The sequence below is a fragment of the Fusarium falciforme genome, chromosome 6, assembly GCF_026873545.1.
Source record: "Fusarium falciforme chromosome 6, complete sequence".
Lineage (NCBI taxonomy): Eukaryota > Fungi > Ascomycota > Sordariomycetes > Hypocreales > Nectriaceae > Fusarium > Fusarium falciforme.
Window position 1 is genome coordinate 257108 of NC_070549.1, and position 13501 is coordinate 270608.

A 13501-nucleotide genomic window follows, 5' to 3' on the forward strand; every position below is an offset into this window, starting at 1 on the left:
CCTCTCTGGAGTTCTAATATGGCCCTGGGCTGCACGATATTGGGAGAGTGGTCCTACACGTGTCCTGGATATCTCCTTGAACCAGAACCTTGCCTTCATCGTGATGGTAAGACATATATAACCAGAAAAAAGACATCGGTAAATAACACTTTGCTCGGAGATCAAGGATTGAAACGGAAGCTCCCTAATTTCCAGTCCAAGACGACTTGGAATTCGAAGCCGGAGCCAGGCCAATTTTGCAGTTGCCTTTGGAGCTTAGATCCCCAGGATGACATCATCGACGGTTTAGACATTGATTCGGCGATTGAAGACATCTTTGCTCGTTTTCATAACATTCTTCACCAACCGGAAGCCTCCGGCTTGGATTTTTATCTCGAGGCGTTGACGGGGATAAACTGCACGCCGGGACGACCTTGTACCCAACTAGTCGAGTTTGCGTGCGTCATCTGAGAGCTCGTCGGCGCCGACCTACCTAAACTAGATGCCCGTGCTTGGCCAAGGGGGCTTTTCCGAGCCACCCGAGGACGGTTGATGATGAATCCAAGTCATCTGAGAATTTATCGGTCCCGAACTACCCAAAGTATGGTTAGTCAAATGAAGGTAAGTTAGTACAGCCTCCTTATAAACTGCTGATGTCGCAAGAAACCTTTCATTTCTGCCATCTCCCCTAATTAACGTTTACCTTCCGCGATCCTCCACATGGCCCTACAACGTCTTTCTGTTTTACTCCTTTGTCTCGGCTTAGCAACATACTCAGCGGCCCAAGATGCCTACATTAAAGTCACGCTGGATCCTACCTACCGGACAGTGCCTCCGCCCAACGACGACTTCCCCCAGGACTCAAGCCACATATGGATTATTCAATGCATTCTATTGCCCATATCACTCACTTGTGTGGGCCTTAGTCTCTGGGAAAGCAAGCGATGGAGTTCGACGGTGCCTGCGGCCCTGACAATTGGGTCAGCGTCATTTGTCTTGGTCGAGGCAGTAAATTGCTTCCTTGGCAACGTCTACTGGAGTACATCCCACGACCCAAAGAAGCTCATGTTCACCCTACTCGGGAGTGATTTTGATACACACGTCGGTATTATCTGGTGGTCCTATGGCGCAGTTCTGAGCTGCGGGATTTTGCTGCTTTGAACCGAAACATTCGAACCGGCTGGCTATGGGCACTTCTGGCTTTTGCAGGATTCCTGGACATCGTTCTCGAAGAATGCATGCTCATCTACGGCGGCGTCTACATCTACTACGGTCACCAGCCGCTGGTCTTCAACACATTCCCTTGCTGGTGGGCCTTTTGCAACGTTTCAAGCATCTTTCTCAGCATCTCCATCACCTATCGGTATAGCCACTTGCTTCAAGGATGGAAGAGCCTTCTGGTTCCCCCCATTCTACCAATCTGCTACGCTGGTCCTCAAGTCCTCGCAGGCCTACCTACCATGTATGCCGTCCAGGCAGACTACTCCCCACTTGTCACCGAACTTTGCGGCGTCGCCAGTTGTGGTCTCGCTGTGATTCAAGTGGGTATTATCATGGACACTGTTCTTGCACGCAACCCAACCGACGTGAACCAAGCTGGCCCGAACCGTCAATCGAAGTTGGCTCACCGAAAGGTACTGTGAGAGGGAGTGTATCACTCTACGATTATGGTAAAGGATGCGCGACGGCCGCTCTGAGGGAAGTAGCCAGGGAAGAGAGCAAGATATACTGGTCACATGGCGCTTGTCACGACTGTGACGGGGCTAAGGCTATGAAGCATAGCAGAACACTATATCTTGATAGGATAAGGGATTATAAACGAGTTCAGTGGGAGTCTAAACGAATGCGAGAGATCAGAGCGAGCCAACCACAGTGGACCCTGATCGGACCAGCAGTCTATTTCGCTCAGCGCGATAGACAAGTTCATTGGCAACCATTCACAAGATAGATTACCTGATGGCCGGGCCAGATCCGCATCATGCTGGAGAAAGAGGTATCCCTCATGAGGTCTCGGTGCACCATCATTGGAGCCTTGAACGGCATACCTGAGAATGCTGTAGAAATTAGTCACGCTTTGCTACGTGATTATGCTCATTGGTGAACGACAATCGAGACCGACGTGAAATGAAGTTCATAGATCAACAAACTAGATTTGACTGCGCTAATATACATAGAAAAAGTCGGGGTTATTCCTATCAGTGAGAAGCTCCGGAGCCTGTTCCTGGACAACCTCACCACTGCCTCGCGCCACCATGACCTTCTTGTTTCGTACGCCGTAGAGAATCCTAGTTAAAATACTGACAACGACGGATCCACCACAAACACAGAACACAGTGACTTTGGCTGGAATATAGCCTGGCGCGTCCCTGGCCTGAAATGTTTGAGGGCCAATAATATTAGCAATGGAAAACCCGATTGCAATAATGGCATTAGTAGTGACCTTCTTCGTGTATCCCTGAATATTGGCTCCCACCAGGGCATAGATCAGTGCCAGTGGTGCCACGTCAAAGTTGATCAAATAGATACCAGCGAGGGAGCCAGCTTGGCTGTCCGGATAGAATGACATCAGTCCTGCCCCAATAAGAGTGGGGATCATGAGAAGACAAAGGCCCAGCCAACGTGGAAAGCGGTACAGGATGGCGAATGTGCTGAGCAAAGTGGCAGCTACCGATACCAGGCCAGAGGGCATGTTCAGCAAAGCTGCTTGTTTCGGGTTGTATCCAAAACTACGGATGAGTGTGGCGGAAAATGTTGTGATAATCCCAGATGGGATGACAATGAGGATAGTGTTGAGGAAGAGAAGCCAGACCTGTAGATCCTTGAGGGAATCCCAGATACCAGAAGCTTGAAAGACCTTGGCGCCGTTTCCTCCCTGGTCAGCGCTCAGAGCCTCTTGAAGCACGAACCGCTCGTGTTCGGTGAGGAACTTGGCCTCTTTAATACCCGAGGGCATCCAGAAGACGACAAGAAGGCCGACCAGCATATTGAAGGCCCCAACCGATACAAACATGATGCGCCAGCCCTCAAAGCTGCCGACTCGGCTACCATGCTGAGCGGCAAAGGAGATGAGACCTCCGACGGTTTGCCCAATGCCAAGACCACAGTACCAGATGCCAGTTCTGGGGGTGGCTTGGCTTCTGGTATACCATTGCGATGTTATCATGATAAGAGCAGGAGAGATCACAGCCTCAAACATGCCGAGTAACGTCCTCGCAGCTGTCATCCCAGGGAAGTTCTGAGCCGCGGCAGAGCAACAGATGACAGCGCCCCAGAGAATCACGTTGACGCCAAGGACTTTGCTGACGGGAAACTTCTGAATGAGGAAGCCTTGAGGAAACTCGGCCACTGCGAAACCGATGAAGAAAGCCGTGGCCATCCACGAGAAGTCATTTCCCGTGAAGTTGAGCGTCGTAGAAAGGCCCATGATATTGGCATAGTTGATGAGAACTTTGTCGAGGAACTGGAGGAAGTAACAGACGAGCATCAAAGGTACAAGATGGTAGTCAACTTTGCGAGTGATGTTTTTCAAGGATTCGTTGGTCGTCAAGTCCCGCACCGACCCCATGACGATGGATGGGGGGTCCTTGTTCGTTCGAGTCTTTTCCATTTCGTTGAGAGTCATTCTGACGCTCCTCAGGTGCTGATGACCTCGAATGTTGGACTATTGTGGAGGTGTCAGTATTGTCCGATGAGGATGGTCGAGGAACTATGTCCACTTACCTGTGAGTGCTCACTGGACTTTCGGAGGGAGTAACGGGCCTCGATGAATGAGGCTGGCAACTGGTGGCAAGATAAATGTCTGACAATGAGAAGTGATTGTAGGCCTGATGTGACCAGATGATACCACAAGGAATGAGTCGTTCGTCAACTTAAGTACTTGAGAATCGGGATACGATCCTCAGATCCCGGGATGTCAGGATATCTTCCAGTGATAACACGGCGTGTTGGAATTGCCGAGCTCAACCACGCCTGACCTGGTCAATTCCCAGGCAAAAGGCCTTGACAGAGAAGACGGGAGGCTCTCCCCAAACGGGCTAGACCGAGATAAGCTCTTGTCTCGTGCTTGTGTCTCCAAGCCAGCGCCCAGACCAGAATCAATCCCACCTGTTTGCGGGGTAAAGACCGAGTGGCCGACCGTCGTTCCGCTACTGCAGCCGTCGGATCGAGGTGGAGCCAATGTTTAGTCCGTCGCTCCAAGCGTTGCCGACAGGGGTTTTGAGTTTGTCATGACGATAACGATCCGCGCGGTTGGCGGATGCGGTGTGGCCAACCGACATTCACGCGGAATCAACGAGAGCCACGCCATGAAGGAATCTCAGGCGTCAAGGAGGCCACCATATTCAGCTAATCGCATCGAGAGTGGATGGATAATTGCTAAGACACCAGAAAGTCGACACGGCTAGAAAGCTTAAGAGGGGCCGATGGATGACATGGTCACCAAGTGCCTTGTGGTAAATCACCTTTCGACGTCAAGTTGAAGTCTTTACTCTCGGATTTCTCGACAGACTTTCATTTCACTACAAGAGTTGTTTGACTTCCGTGTCTTGACACACTCTTCGAAAATCTCTGCATCAATCTGGAATATTCCCCTTTCCTTTCATCAACGAAAGATTCACTTTCAGACCAATATGCCTGCACGCATTGAAACATCTCTCTCGATCGGCATCATTGGGTCTGGCCTCGGTGGCCTCTCTGCCGCCATTTCTCTCCGTCGAGCCGGTCACCAGGTCACCCTGTACGAACGTTACGACTTCGGCGGTGAAGTTGGGGCGTCTCTGTCTGTCGCTTCGAATGGCTCTCGCTTCTTAGAAGAATGGGATATCAACATCCCGGCGGCCAAGCCCGTCATTCTGAGAAACCTCATCCGTCACGATTACTCGACTGGGCAAGTCGAAGGCACATATCCCCTAGGGGACTATCGCGAGCGCTTTGGCACCGACTACAACAACTTTCACCGCATCGATTTACACAACCATCTTAAAGAAGTGGCGCTGTCCAACAGTGGGAAAGGGTGCCCTGCTGTTCTGAAGACATGGCACAAGGCGTCCAAGCTGGAACCCGAAACGGGGCGAATCACGTTCGAGAATGGCACAGAGGCAACACACGACGCGATAATCTGCGCTGACGGTATTCGAAGCATGATGCGTCAGCAACTTGGCATCATTCCACAATTTGTACCAAGCACGTCTTGCTGTTATCGCTGTATCATTTACGCTGATAAGCTTCGCGAGCTGGGACTTGAAGAATTTATAAACAACAATGCCATTGAGTTCTGGGGTGGTGACACAAAGACCAAGATCGTCCTCTCAGCATGTAGCGACAATAATGTTGTTTCGTGCTACTGCTTTTACCCTGCCGAGAAGAACGACCTTAAAGAAGACGGATGGAACATCTCGACTACGGGGGAAAACCTTGCGGCTACGTTCCCAGGGTTGGATCCCAAGCTCATTACCCTGTTCCTCAATGCTGAGGATATCAAGATGTGGCGACTGTACAACCATGATCCTTATCCCTACTGGACCAAGGGTCGATGCACTCTGCTAGGAGACGCTGCCCATCCCATGATGCCTGACCAAAGCCAAGGTGCATGCATGGCCATCGAGGATGCCGGTGCTCTGGGCATTCTTTTCTCGGAAAAGTACTCTGATCTGACTGTTGAGGAGCGTTTGAAGCTTTACGAAGCGGAAAGAAAACCACGGGCAACAAGAATTCAAGGGGCTAGCAAGCGTGCCAGAGAAAACCTCAATGAGAGAATTGGATGGTCAAGTAAGAACGCCAAGCCTGGCATGTTGACGATTGATGAGGTATGCGGTTATGACATGCATTCTCACATTGCTGGATTGGTCGCCGATGTGAATGCCTCGGCAACCAAGGTTGAGGCCAGCTCCTAATATGAGATTCATGGTGTAAATTTATCAGGTACGCCTTACTCTAGGATTCTATAGATTGACCGAGTTGCCGTCAGTACAGTCTTGAACCCATGCTCTCTCCTTTGCCGTAGCCTCATGTGCATCTCCGCCGGCTCACTGTTATGGGACTGAACTCAATACAATGAACGCCCCTAGCTTATGCTAGCACTTATAAGAACCCAAACTCTGTAAGTAACCCTCAACCTTTTATTATTTAATCACAAACTATTCGTCCTTGCCAGGCTTGATTGTAAGGTAATACGCAGTGCAACCAACCAAAGATTAGTAAAGAGCCAAGCCGCCCATCTCCTCGTATCGGATCCTCGCCCAGTTGACTATGGGCTCTGTTTCTCTTCTCTTCCATACCTTTTCCACTAGTTCCCGGCTCTGATGAATGTACCCAAAGCCACAAGTCCGCTCCATAACCATCAGCCTATCCTGCACGATCAATCTCTGCCCAAGACAGTCACAAGAACCACCAGCCATAACAAGTGGAAACAACAGACAGCTCTCCACAGAACTACCGTAACGGACTTTTTGAGCTGACTCGATAATGCGTTCTACACATTCGGATACCTTATCGCCAAGCGAGTAACCTTCTGTGATCTGGTGTAGTCGGAGCCGAAGTGCCCATTCGTATGCAGTTGTTGCGTGAAGAACGTCATCGTTGCTTGGGGAAAGGGAGGCAACGGCACCGGGAAGTCCTCCGTAGTCATAGGCCCAGTTGTCTAGTTGCTCTTGAATCTTTCCCGCTTCGTGACGGAACAAAGCCTCTGAACGATCATCGACCCTCGTTCCTCGCTTGCTAGCCAGATCATTGATGCGATCAACTAAATGGAACAACTCCTTTGGTATCCCGTACACTGCTGTGTCCTCGCCGTTGACATCCTCAGTCAGATCAAGTGAGGTTGTCACCGTTTCATTGTCAATCAGAGGAGGTTTGCATGTGCTTGTCGTAGCTGCACTATCCAGAAATCGAGCCAACTTGACAGAGAACTTGAAATGCCCGGTCAACATATCGCCATGCTGAAACTTGAGTGTTGATAAGAGACGCTTCGCTCCTTGGAGATGAAGTTTCCACCCTTGTGAGGTGCCATCAAAAAGCTCTGTCATGCAGAGCAATAGACATGATGCCAGGGCAATGTCGACTGAGTTAGCATCAACATGCGGAAGCAGACGAGCAAGCGATTGTGTTGCTTGACCTTGGTGAAACAATGCCCGGTCCCGCATGCATGGCTGAAGCCTTTGCCAATGTGTGGCACTCAAGGCTAGTACGCAATGAAGGATAAGTTGGTTTGACATGGCCATTGGCAGAATATAACCAACGTAGGGATTGGATGCTGTGTTCGTACGCCTCGACAATACGGAGGCGACAATGGTCGAATAGTGATTGAGTAAGGCCTTGTCATGGGGAGACGTCATGTCTGGAACTAAGCTCGGTGTGTACAAGCTGAGTGATGTATCTTTCATGCTTACTGGCGGGCTCGCGTTGGCAGGGGGTGTTTTCGGAAGTATGTCAAGCCAGGCTGCATCAGGTGATAAGCTCCAGTATGGCTCCTGGGTTGGAGCGGCTTCGTCGATGACCGGTGCATCGAAGGCAGAGGCAGATGACATTTGACAGAGCAAGTCGGCGATGCTTGCGTCAAGATTCGATTCGGCCGAGCCAGTCGAGTGACTTAAACTTCGCGATCTTTCCGTCGATAGGCCAAGGATTTCATCTGCATCTGACCATATTTCATTTTCCCGGTCTCCAACTCTCCTCCGTCCCGGCCTTTCAGCAGGCCACGAGCACTGCAGGCAAAGCCTCCTACAGTCGCCACAATGAGGCTTCCTACAATCATAATCAGTGTGATAGGCCGGAGGAAGACGGCGTGCCAACAAACCTTTCATCGCATTTTTTCTTGCGTGCTTTGCATGTCAAGCAGCCAGTCTGGACTCTTCGTATCTTTGCCTTTGGCTTCTCCAGCAAAATGTTGTTGAAATCGTCCAAGATATGCACACGTGGTTGAGAGGCCACCGGGTTCTTGGGACGGCAGGGAAGACTCAACCGGGTGCATCGGTCGCAAGGGATGCCACCTTTGCAGCCTTGTTTGATCTCAGCACATCGCAGGCATGTGCCACTTGGTCGAGCGCAAAACGCCATGCTCATCACCCATCAACCGTGGGGAAGCGCGTTCAGGTTGGTTGACGTGGCTTGGGCAGTTGGAAGCAGACGACGTGTGAGGAGGCTGGGGATTATCCGAGGTGGGAATGGACCGATCAAGTACCCTCGCTAGCTTACCAAAGCTTAGCTAGACCATTGTTGGGGGGTGGCTTGCTTCTTATCATCGGCTATGATTGAGGGGAAAGGGCGCGGTCCGTTATCAGTGACCAGCAGCTAGGCTAGATAGGGTGCGATCTGGTTACTGACGGGACTTCTAAAGTGGCAAACTTGATTGATGTCTAGACTCGTGCTCTAGTACGTGATGGTTTGACGATCAAGGGCACTTGCGGTATTCAACTTTGAGTGGGAATTTTCTCAGCTTCATCAACATGAAACCCAGAGCGCTGTAAATGGTATGCCTCCTATCCTACTCCGCCCACAAAGATCCAGGTTCTCGGCATTCCTCGCTCCCTCCCAACATCAAGTTATAGCCCATGCAGTGCAACCCGGATAGCAGCAGCCGTTTGCAGTATAAAATCCTTTGCCTGCCAAAGATCCTTATCCATGTGCATGAATGGGTGCGGCACCCCAGGAAACCGCTTGATCGTCACCTCGTTCCCATGCTCTATTAGCCTCATTCCATATGCTTCACCTTCATCTCTCAATGGGTCAGCCCCAGCCGTGTAGATGACTGTTTTCGGAAGATTGGTGAAATCTTTAGCCTTGAAGAGGTTGGCAAACATTTCAGGAACTTGTTGCCGCTTCTCTGCGATTTGTTCTGGGGTCGAGCCAAGGGAGCTCCATTTTAGCTTGTCAAACCAGGTCAGGCGGCCCCAGTTCAGCGTTGGCGCATGTTCGTTCTCCTGCATGGATGGAAAAGGTGAGTCGGACGCAGATGAGTACTGAGACAAATCATCAACCACCGGGGTTCCGACTGCGATGAGTTTGAGAGGAATCCCTGCATCGCGCGACATGTGTCCCAGTGCCAGACTAATGAACCCCCCAGCTGACACTCCGCCAACAGAAATGCTCGTAGGGTCGATATTGAACCTCTCAGCACCTTTCTCGTAGATGTACTTGAGGGCAGCGAAGCTGTCTGTGACGCCACACGGAAACGCATTTTCCGGCACGAGACGATATGCCACGTCTATCACAGCAACTCCGGCCAGCTTGCAAATGTGCTTGCAGATATGACTCTCCGTGTCGAGATCACCAAGACCCCAACCCCCACCATGGTAGTCGATATGGACAGGCCATGGCCCAGTGGTGTTGGGCTCATAGACCCTCACGTCCAAAGCGACACCCTCGTGAGTGGTGATTTGGGTCTCATATTGACGGGCAACATCTGGCGCAGGACCAGTGCCATAAGAATAGAGGACTGAGTATTTTGATCGCAAGACAGAGAGGTCAATGGGCTTGAGCGGCGTGTTGGCAACGTTATCGTTGTAGAGCTTCTCAAAAACAGGGTCGAGCTTGCCCTTCATGGAGGGGTGGATGGGCTGAAGGGCCTCGTGTTTCTGGTCTTGGGTCATAATGGTTGTGATGGTGACAGCGGTGTGTGTGATGCGTTTGTGTCGGGAAGATACGAGCCCACGAGAAGCGGTCAGAAAATGGCGATTATGAGGACTTGGATGTCAGTGAAACGAAGAATGAAGGAAGAAATAGACTGTATATTCAATGGGTTGCTGTGTTGTTCAAAACTTTGCGTGCGGTATTTCCGCAATCACAGTCTCTCAAACAAGTCCCATCCCGCGACTGTCCTAGGGTCTTGAGACCAACTGCGGCGGATCGGATTCCCCGCCACAGCTGGCGGTCCGGCGGTACCCTTCGCGTGGAGCGATTGTCATTTTCCGACGGCTGCATAACGCCGAGGACCCGACGGAAGCGAATGCAGGACACCTCCACGCTTCGCAGTCGGGTCACGTCGGGATGAACCATTGTGCTGGGTTGCCTGGTCCAATCAAGGAAGCGTTTTTCTCAGTCGGATCAGTAGATCCCTGCGTTGATCATAGTGATACAACATACCTCGATTCGTTCAAGAGCTATATGACGCAGTCGTGGCGTCCTCCAGGTACTCTCAGCCCATGCGGGGTTCGTTCCGTTCAGCTATCATTACTCTTCCGATATCGTATCCTGATTAGCTTCCCAAAACCCTCGCCCGAGCACTTCAGCGAACCAGTCGGTCAAGACATTATAACCACCACCTCTTACCTGCACTGTCTCTGGCGGATCTGTCGTATTTCCCAAGAAACAAACCCTTAGCTTGAAGCCCAATAGAACCAGCACAATGTCACACGACCGCAAGCCAATTCTCATCATCGGTGCCGGAGTTGTTGGTCTTGCACTTGCCCATGGCCTCAAAATGGTGAGAGCTCTTCCTCAAGCTACGGGTTGTGTTCCACCTGAACACGCTCCACACGACATCCCTTCACCATGACGCATATCGACCAAATTTGCTGACATTTTGCAAGCTTGGCATACCATACCGAATCTACGAGCGTGATGCTCATATCAGCTCTCGTGGCCAGGGCTGGGCCATAACACTTCATTGGGTCCTCCCATTTCTGAAGGAGCTTTTATCCGACGACACTTTCAAGGACGTCGAATCCGTCCAAGTCGATCCAGAGGCAGACCGTCAAGGACTCGGAAAATTCGTCTTTATCAATCTTGAAACCCTAGAGCCAAAGTTCCTCATTCCACCGGGTGATCGACGACGAGTCAACAGGGAGAAGCTACGGAATGTTCTTCTCAAGAGTGTGAGCGATCAAGTCATGTGGAGCAAGCGCCTCATCTCGATCCGTGACAAAGACGATGGGGTGGTGGCGATGTTCGACGACGGAACCCAAGCCGAAGGGTCTCTGATAGTAGGCGTCGAAGGCAGCAACTCAAGCACACGAAGATTCTTGGCGCCGGAATCCTACCGAAATACTCGACTGCCCATACGATTCACAGGTGCCGCTCTCGATCTCACGCCAGAGCAAGCGAAGCCGTTGAAAGACATCGATCCTTTACTCTTCCAGGGATGCCATCCCGTCACAGGGACCTTTTTCTGGTTCAGCATGCTCGAAACACCAAAAGTCAACGGTACGGCAGGAACAGATGATGAACACTATCGCGTCCAAGTCATGATATCATGGCCTTTGAAGACACCAGACGACGAGGTCGGCGTGACAGACACGGAACGCTTAGCAAACATGAAGCGACGAGCAACAGAATTCAACCCTGTGTTACGGGATGTTGTGCACAGAATCCCCGAAGGGTCCGAGGTGATTGAGATCGTCCTCCAAGATTGGCCATGTCCTCACTGGGATAACCACCATGGCAAAATTACTCTTGCTGGTGACGCCGCTCACGCAATGACCATGTATCGAGGCGAGGCTGCGAACCATGGCATTCTCGATGCGTATCGCTTATGCAAAGCATTAGAAGCGGTGTATCGCCAAGGAAAGGATCTTGAGGAAGCTATTGGGGAGTACGAGACGGAGCTTAGAGAGAGAACGAGTGTTGCCGTCTTGTTGAGTAGACAAGCTTGCTTGGATGCACATGACTGGGCGGGGTTGAATGAAAATTCAGCTGTGCTGAAGAAAAGGGCAGTTACTGGTGTTTAGTTTTACCCCGTTGAAACCCTTTCGATCGTTAGTTGTTCACTCTCTGATCACTTTCTAAACCAATCAGTGTGTAAATATCACCCGATAGAGTCAAGGCCCAGAGTCGCAATTTCTGTCAAAATGAAAGTCGATATCTGTTCCTGCACAGATGCTTAACAGGTCGCGCTGTTCTCAATTTGGCACTTGTCAAAATGACGTCGACTCTGATGTGCCGCGCCCATGCCGGTTTCGGTCGCGCTCAATAAGGCCTAGAAGGCACAGTCAATCCCAGTTTCTCTATCAGGCTCATGCTAGGCTAAAAGTATTGTTTGGTCATGGGGAAGCACGCTCATGGTTCCTATGGATTATCCCCGAGCCAATCGGGGATGTTTGGAAGATGGATGTCGGATGTCGGAGGAACGCGCCACCTTGTGACTGCGCGCCGGACCGCGCTCTTCTCCACTTTGAGATAGAGAGCTGATTGATTATGACCCTGCTGCACCCGTCGCATTGTGGTCTTTCCGACGGACTGCCCAATTTTACCGTACTGGGGCGGAAAAATGACAGCGCTGGGAGGGCCGTGCTTAGACAGGGTTGGAGCTGCCATGGCCAGATGGTTTGTATCTTTTAATCATTGTGGCCATCGAGCTCCGTTATCCTGTCATCTCAGACCCGTTCGTCCGTCCTACAATCATTTGTCGGTATTCTTGTCAAATTTCTACAGTAACTCGTACTTACTCTGAAAATGCCGTCAGCGCTTCCAAACCCCATCTTGCCTCCCTCTGTGGTTGCTGTCACAGGAGCCAATGGCTTCATAGCCCAGCATTGCATTGCTCTACTTCTCTCCGTGGGATACAAAGTTGTTGGTACTGTTCGGTCTCCGTCCAAGATTGAGCAAGTCCACGCTATTCACGAAAGACATCCCAACCTTTGTGTTGTGGTAGTCGAGGATATTACGTCTGTCGAATCCTATGTCTCTGCCCTGGAGTCAGTTCGGCCGAGCGCAATCTTGCATCTCGCCGCCCCTTTTCATTACGACACGACTGATCTGGAAAACGATCTTATGATACCTACCATCAAGGGTGCAACAGCCGTTCTCTGTGCAGCCAAACAACTCGGAGGTGTAAAGCGCATTGTTCATACCAACTCGTTCGCCGGCATCTATGACGCCTCAAAAGGGCCACAACCGGGCAAGATTTACACTGCGAGAGATTGGTCACCACTGACCTATGAGGACGGCGTAAATGCTCCTGCTGCAGCCATGGCATATCGAGCCAGCAAGACTGTCGCCGAAAGGGCTGCATGGAAGTGGATGGACGACAACCCATCGGCAGAGTTCGACCTTGTGAGCCTCAACCCAGCCATGGTATTTGGACCGTTTCTGCCCGGCGCAATCCCAAACAGTCCAGAGAAGCTCAACACCTCTAATCAAATCGTCTACGATGTTGTGTCTGCCGGAGTGCATGGCACGATACCTGATACACGAGGCCCAGTCTGGGTCAGCGTAAAGGACGTCGCGCTCGCGCATCTCAGGGCTCTTCAAGTTCCCGAAGCTGGCGGGGAGCGATATCTTTTAGCTTCAGGAGTATACTGCAATCAAGAGATCGCCGATGTTGCACGAAAGATAGCGAGGGAGCACAAGGCCAAAATTCCGCGAGGGTCTCCCGGGGTGAGGCAGGCTGATACGCATTTTGGTGTTGATGCTAGTGAGACTGAGAGGGTCTTGGGAATTAAGTGGCAGGGTTTGTCTGATGTACTGCCCGAGTTGTTGTCACAGTTGTTTAGCATTCAAGGAGGGGCTAAGTAGAGTTTTGTTCTTATGTTTATCGCAGTGCATCTTCGATTCAGCCGTCAAGCTGATTGAGTTAAGAGAAACGGCCTCG

General features: G+C 51.1%; 6 protein-coding genes across 6 annotated transcripts; 3 read left to right on the forward strand and 3 right to left on the reverse strand.

Annotated features, from left to right (window-relative positions):
• Positions 1 to 2140: 2140 nt before the first annotated feature.
• On the reverse strand, positions 2141 to 3601 carry NCS54_00761500 (MFS domain-containing protein; the record flags this gene model as incomplete). Its single annotated transcript, XM_053153031.1, has 1 exon — positions 2141 to 3601. The coding sequence occupies one exon, from the start codon at positions 3599 to 3601 to the stop codon at positions 2141 to 2143; it is 1461 nt and encodes a 486-aa protein (XP_053009006.1).
• Positions 3602 to 4607: 1006 nt separating this feature from the next.
• Positions 4608 to 5870, forward strand: NCS54_00761600 (Hypothetical protein; the record flags this gene model as incomplete). The annotated part of the gene is made up of 1 exon (XM_053153032.1): positions 4608 to 5870. One exon carries the CDS (start codon positions 4608 to 4610, stop codon positions 5868 to 5870), a length of 1263 nt encoding a protein of 420 aa, XP_053009007.1.
• A 300-nt stretch (positions 5871 to 6170) lies between these two features.
• NCS54_00761700 (Hypothetical protein) lies at positions 6171 to 8037 on the reverse strand (the record flags this gene model as incomplete). Its single annotated transcript, XM_053153033.1, has 2 exons — positions 6171 to 7719; positions 7772 to 8037. 2 exons carry the CDS (start codon positions 8035 to 8037, stop codon positions 6171 to 6173), a joined length of 1815 nt encoding a protein of 604 aa, XP_053009008.1.
• Positions 8038 to 8516: 479 nt separating this feature from the next.
• Positions 8517 to 9563, reverse strand: NCS54_00761800 (Abhydrolase-3 domain-containing protein; the record flags this gene model as incomplete). Its single annotated transcript, XM_053153034.1, has 1 exon — positions 8517 to 9563. The coding sequence occupies one exon, from the start codon at positions 9561 to 9563 to the stop codon at positions 8517 to 8519; it is 1047 nt and encodes a 348-aa protein (XP_053009009.1).
• A 755-nt stretch (positions 9564 to 10318) lies between these two features.
• On the forward strand, positions 10319 to 11639 carry NCS54_00761900 (FAD-binding-3 domain-containing protein; the record flags this gene model as incomplete). The annotated part of the gene is made up of 2 exons (XM_053153035.1): positions 10319 to 10396; positions 10503 to 11639. The coding sequence occupies 2 exons, from the start codon at positions 10319 to 10321 to the stop codon at positions 11637 to 11639; spliced, it is 1215 nt and encodes a 404-aa protein (XP_053009010.1).
• A 724-nt stretch (positions 11640 to 12363) lies between these two features.
• NCS54_00762000 (Epimerase domain-containing protein) lies at positions 12364 to 13425 on the forward strand (the record flags this gene model as incomplete). The annotated part of the gene is made up of 1 exon (XM_053153036.1): positions 12364 to 13425. The coding sequence occupies one exon, from the start codon at positions 12364 to 12366 to the stop codon at positions 13423 to 13425; it is 1062 nt and encodes a 353-aa protein (XP_053009011.1).
• Between the last annotated feature and the right edge of the window lie 76 nt (positions 13426 to 13501).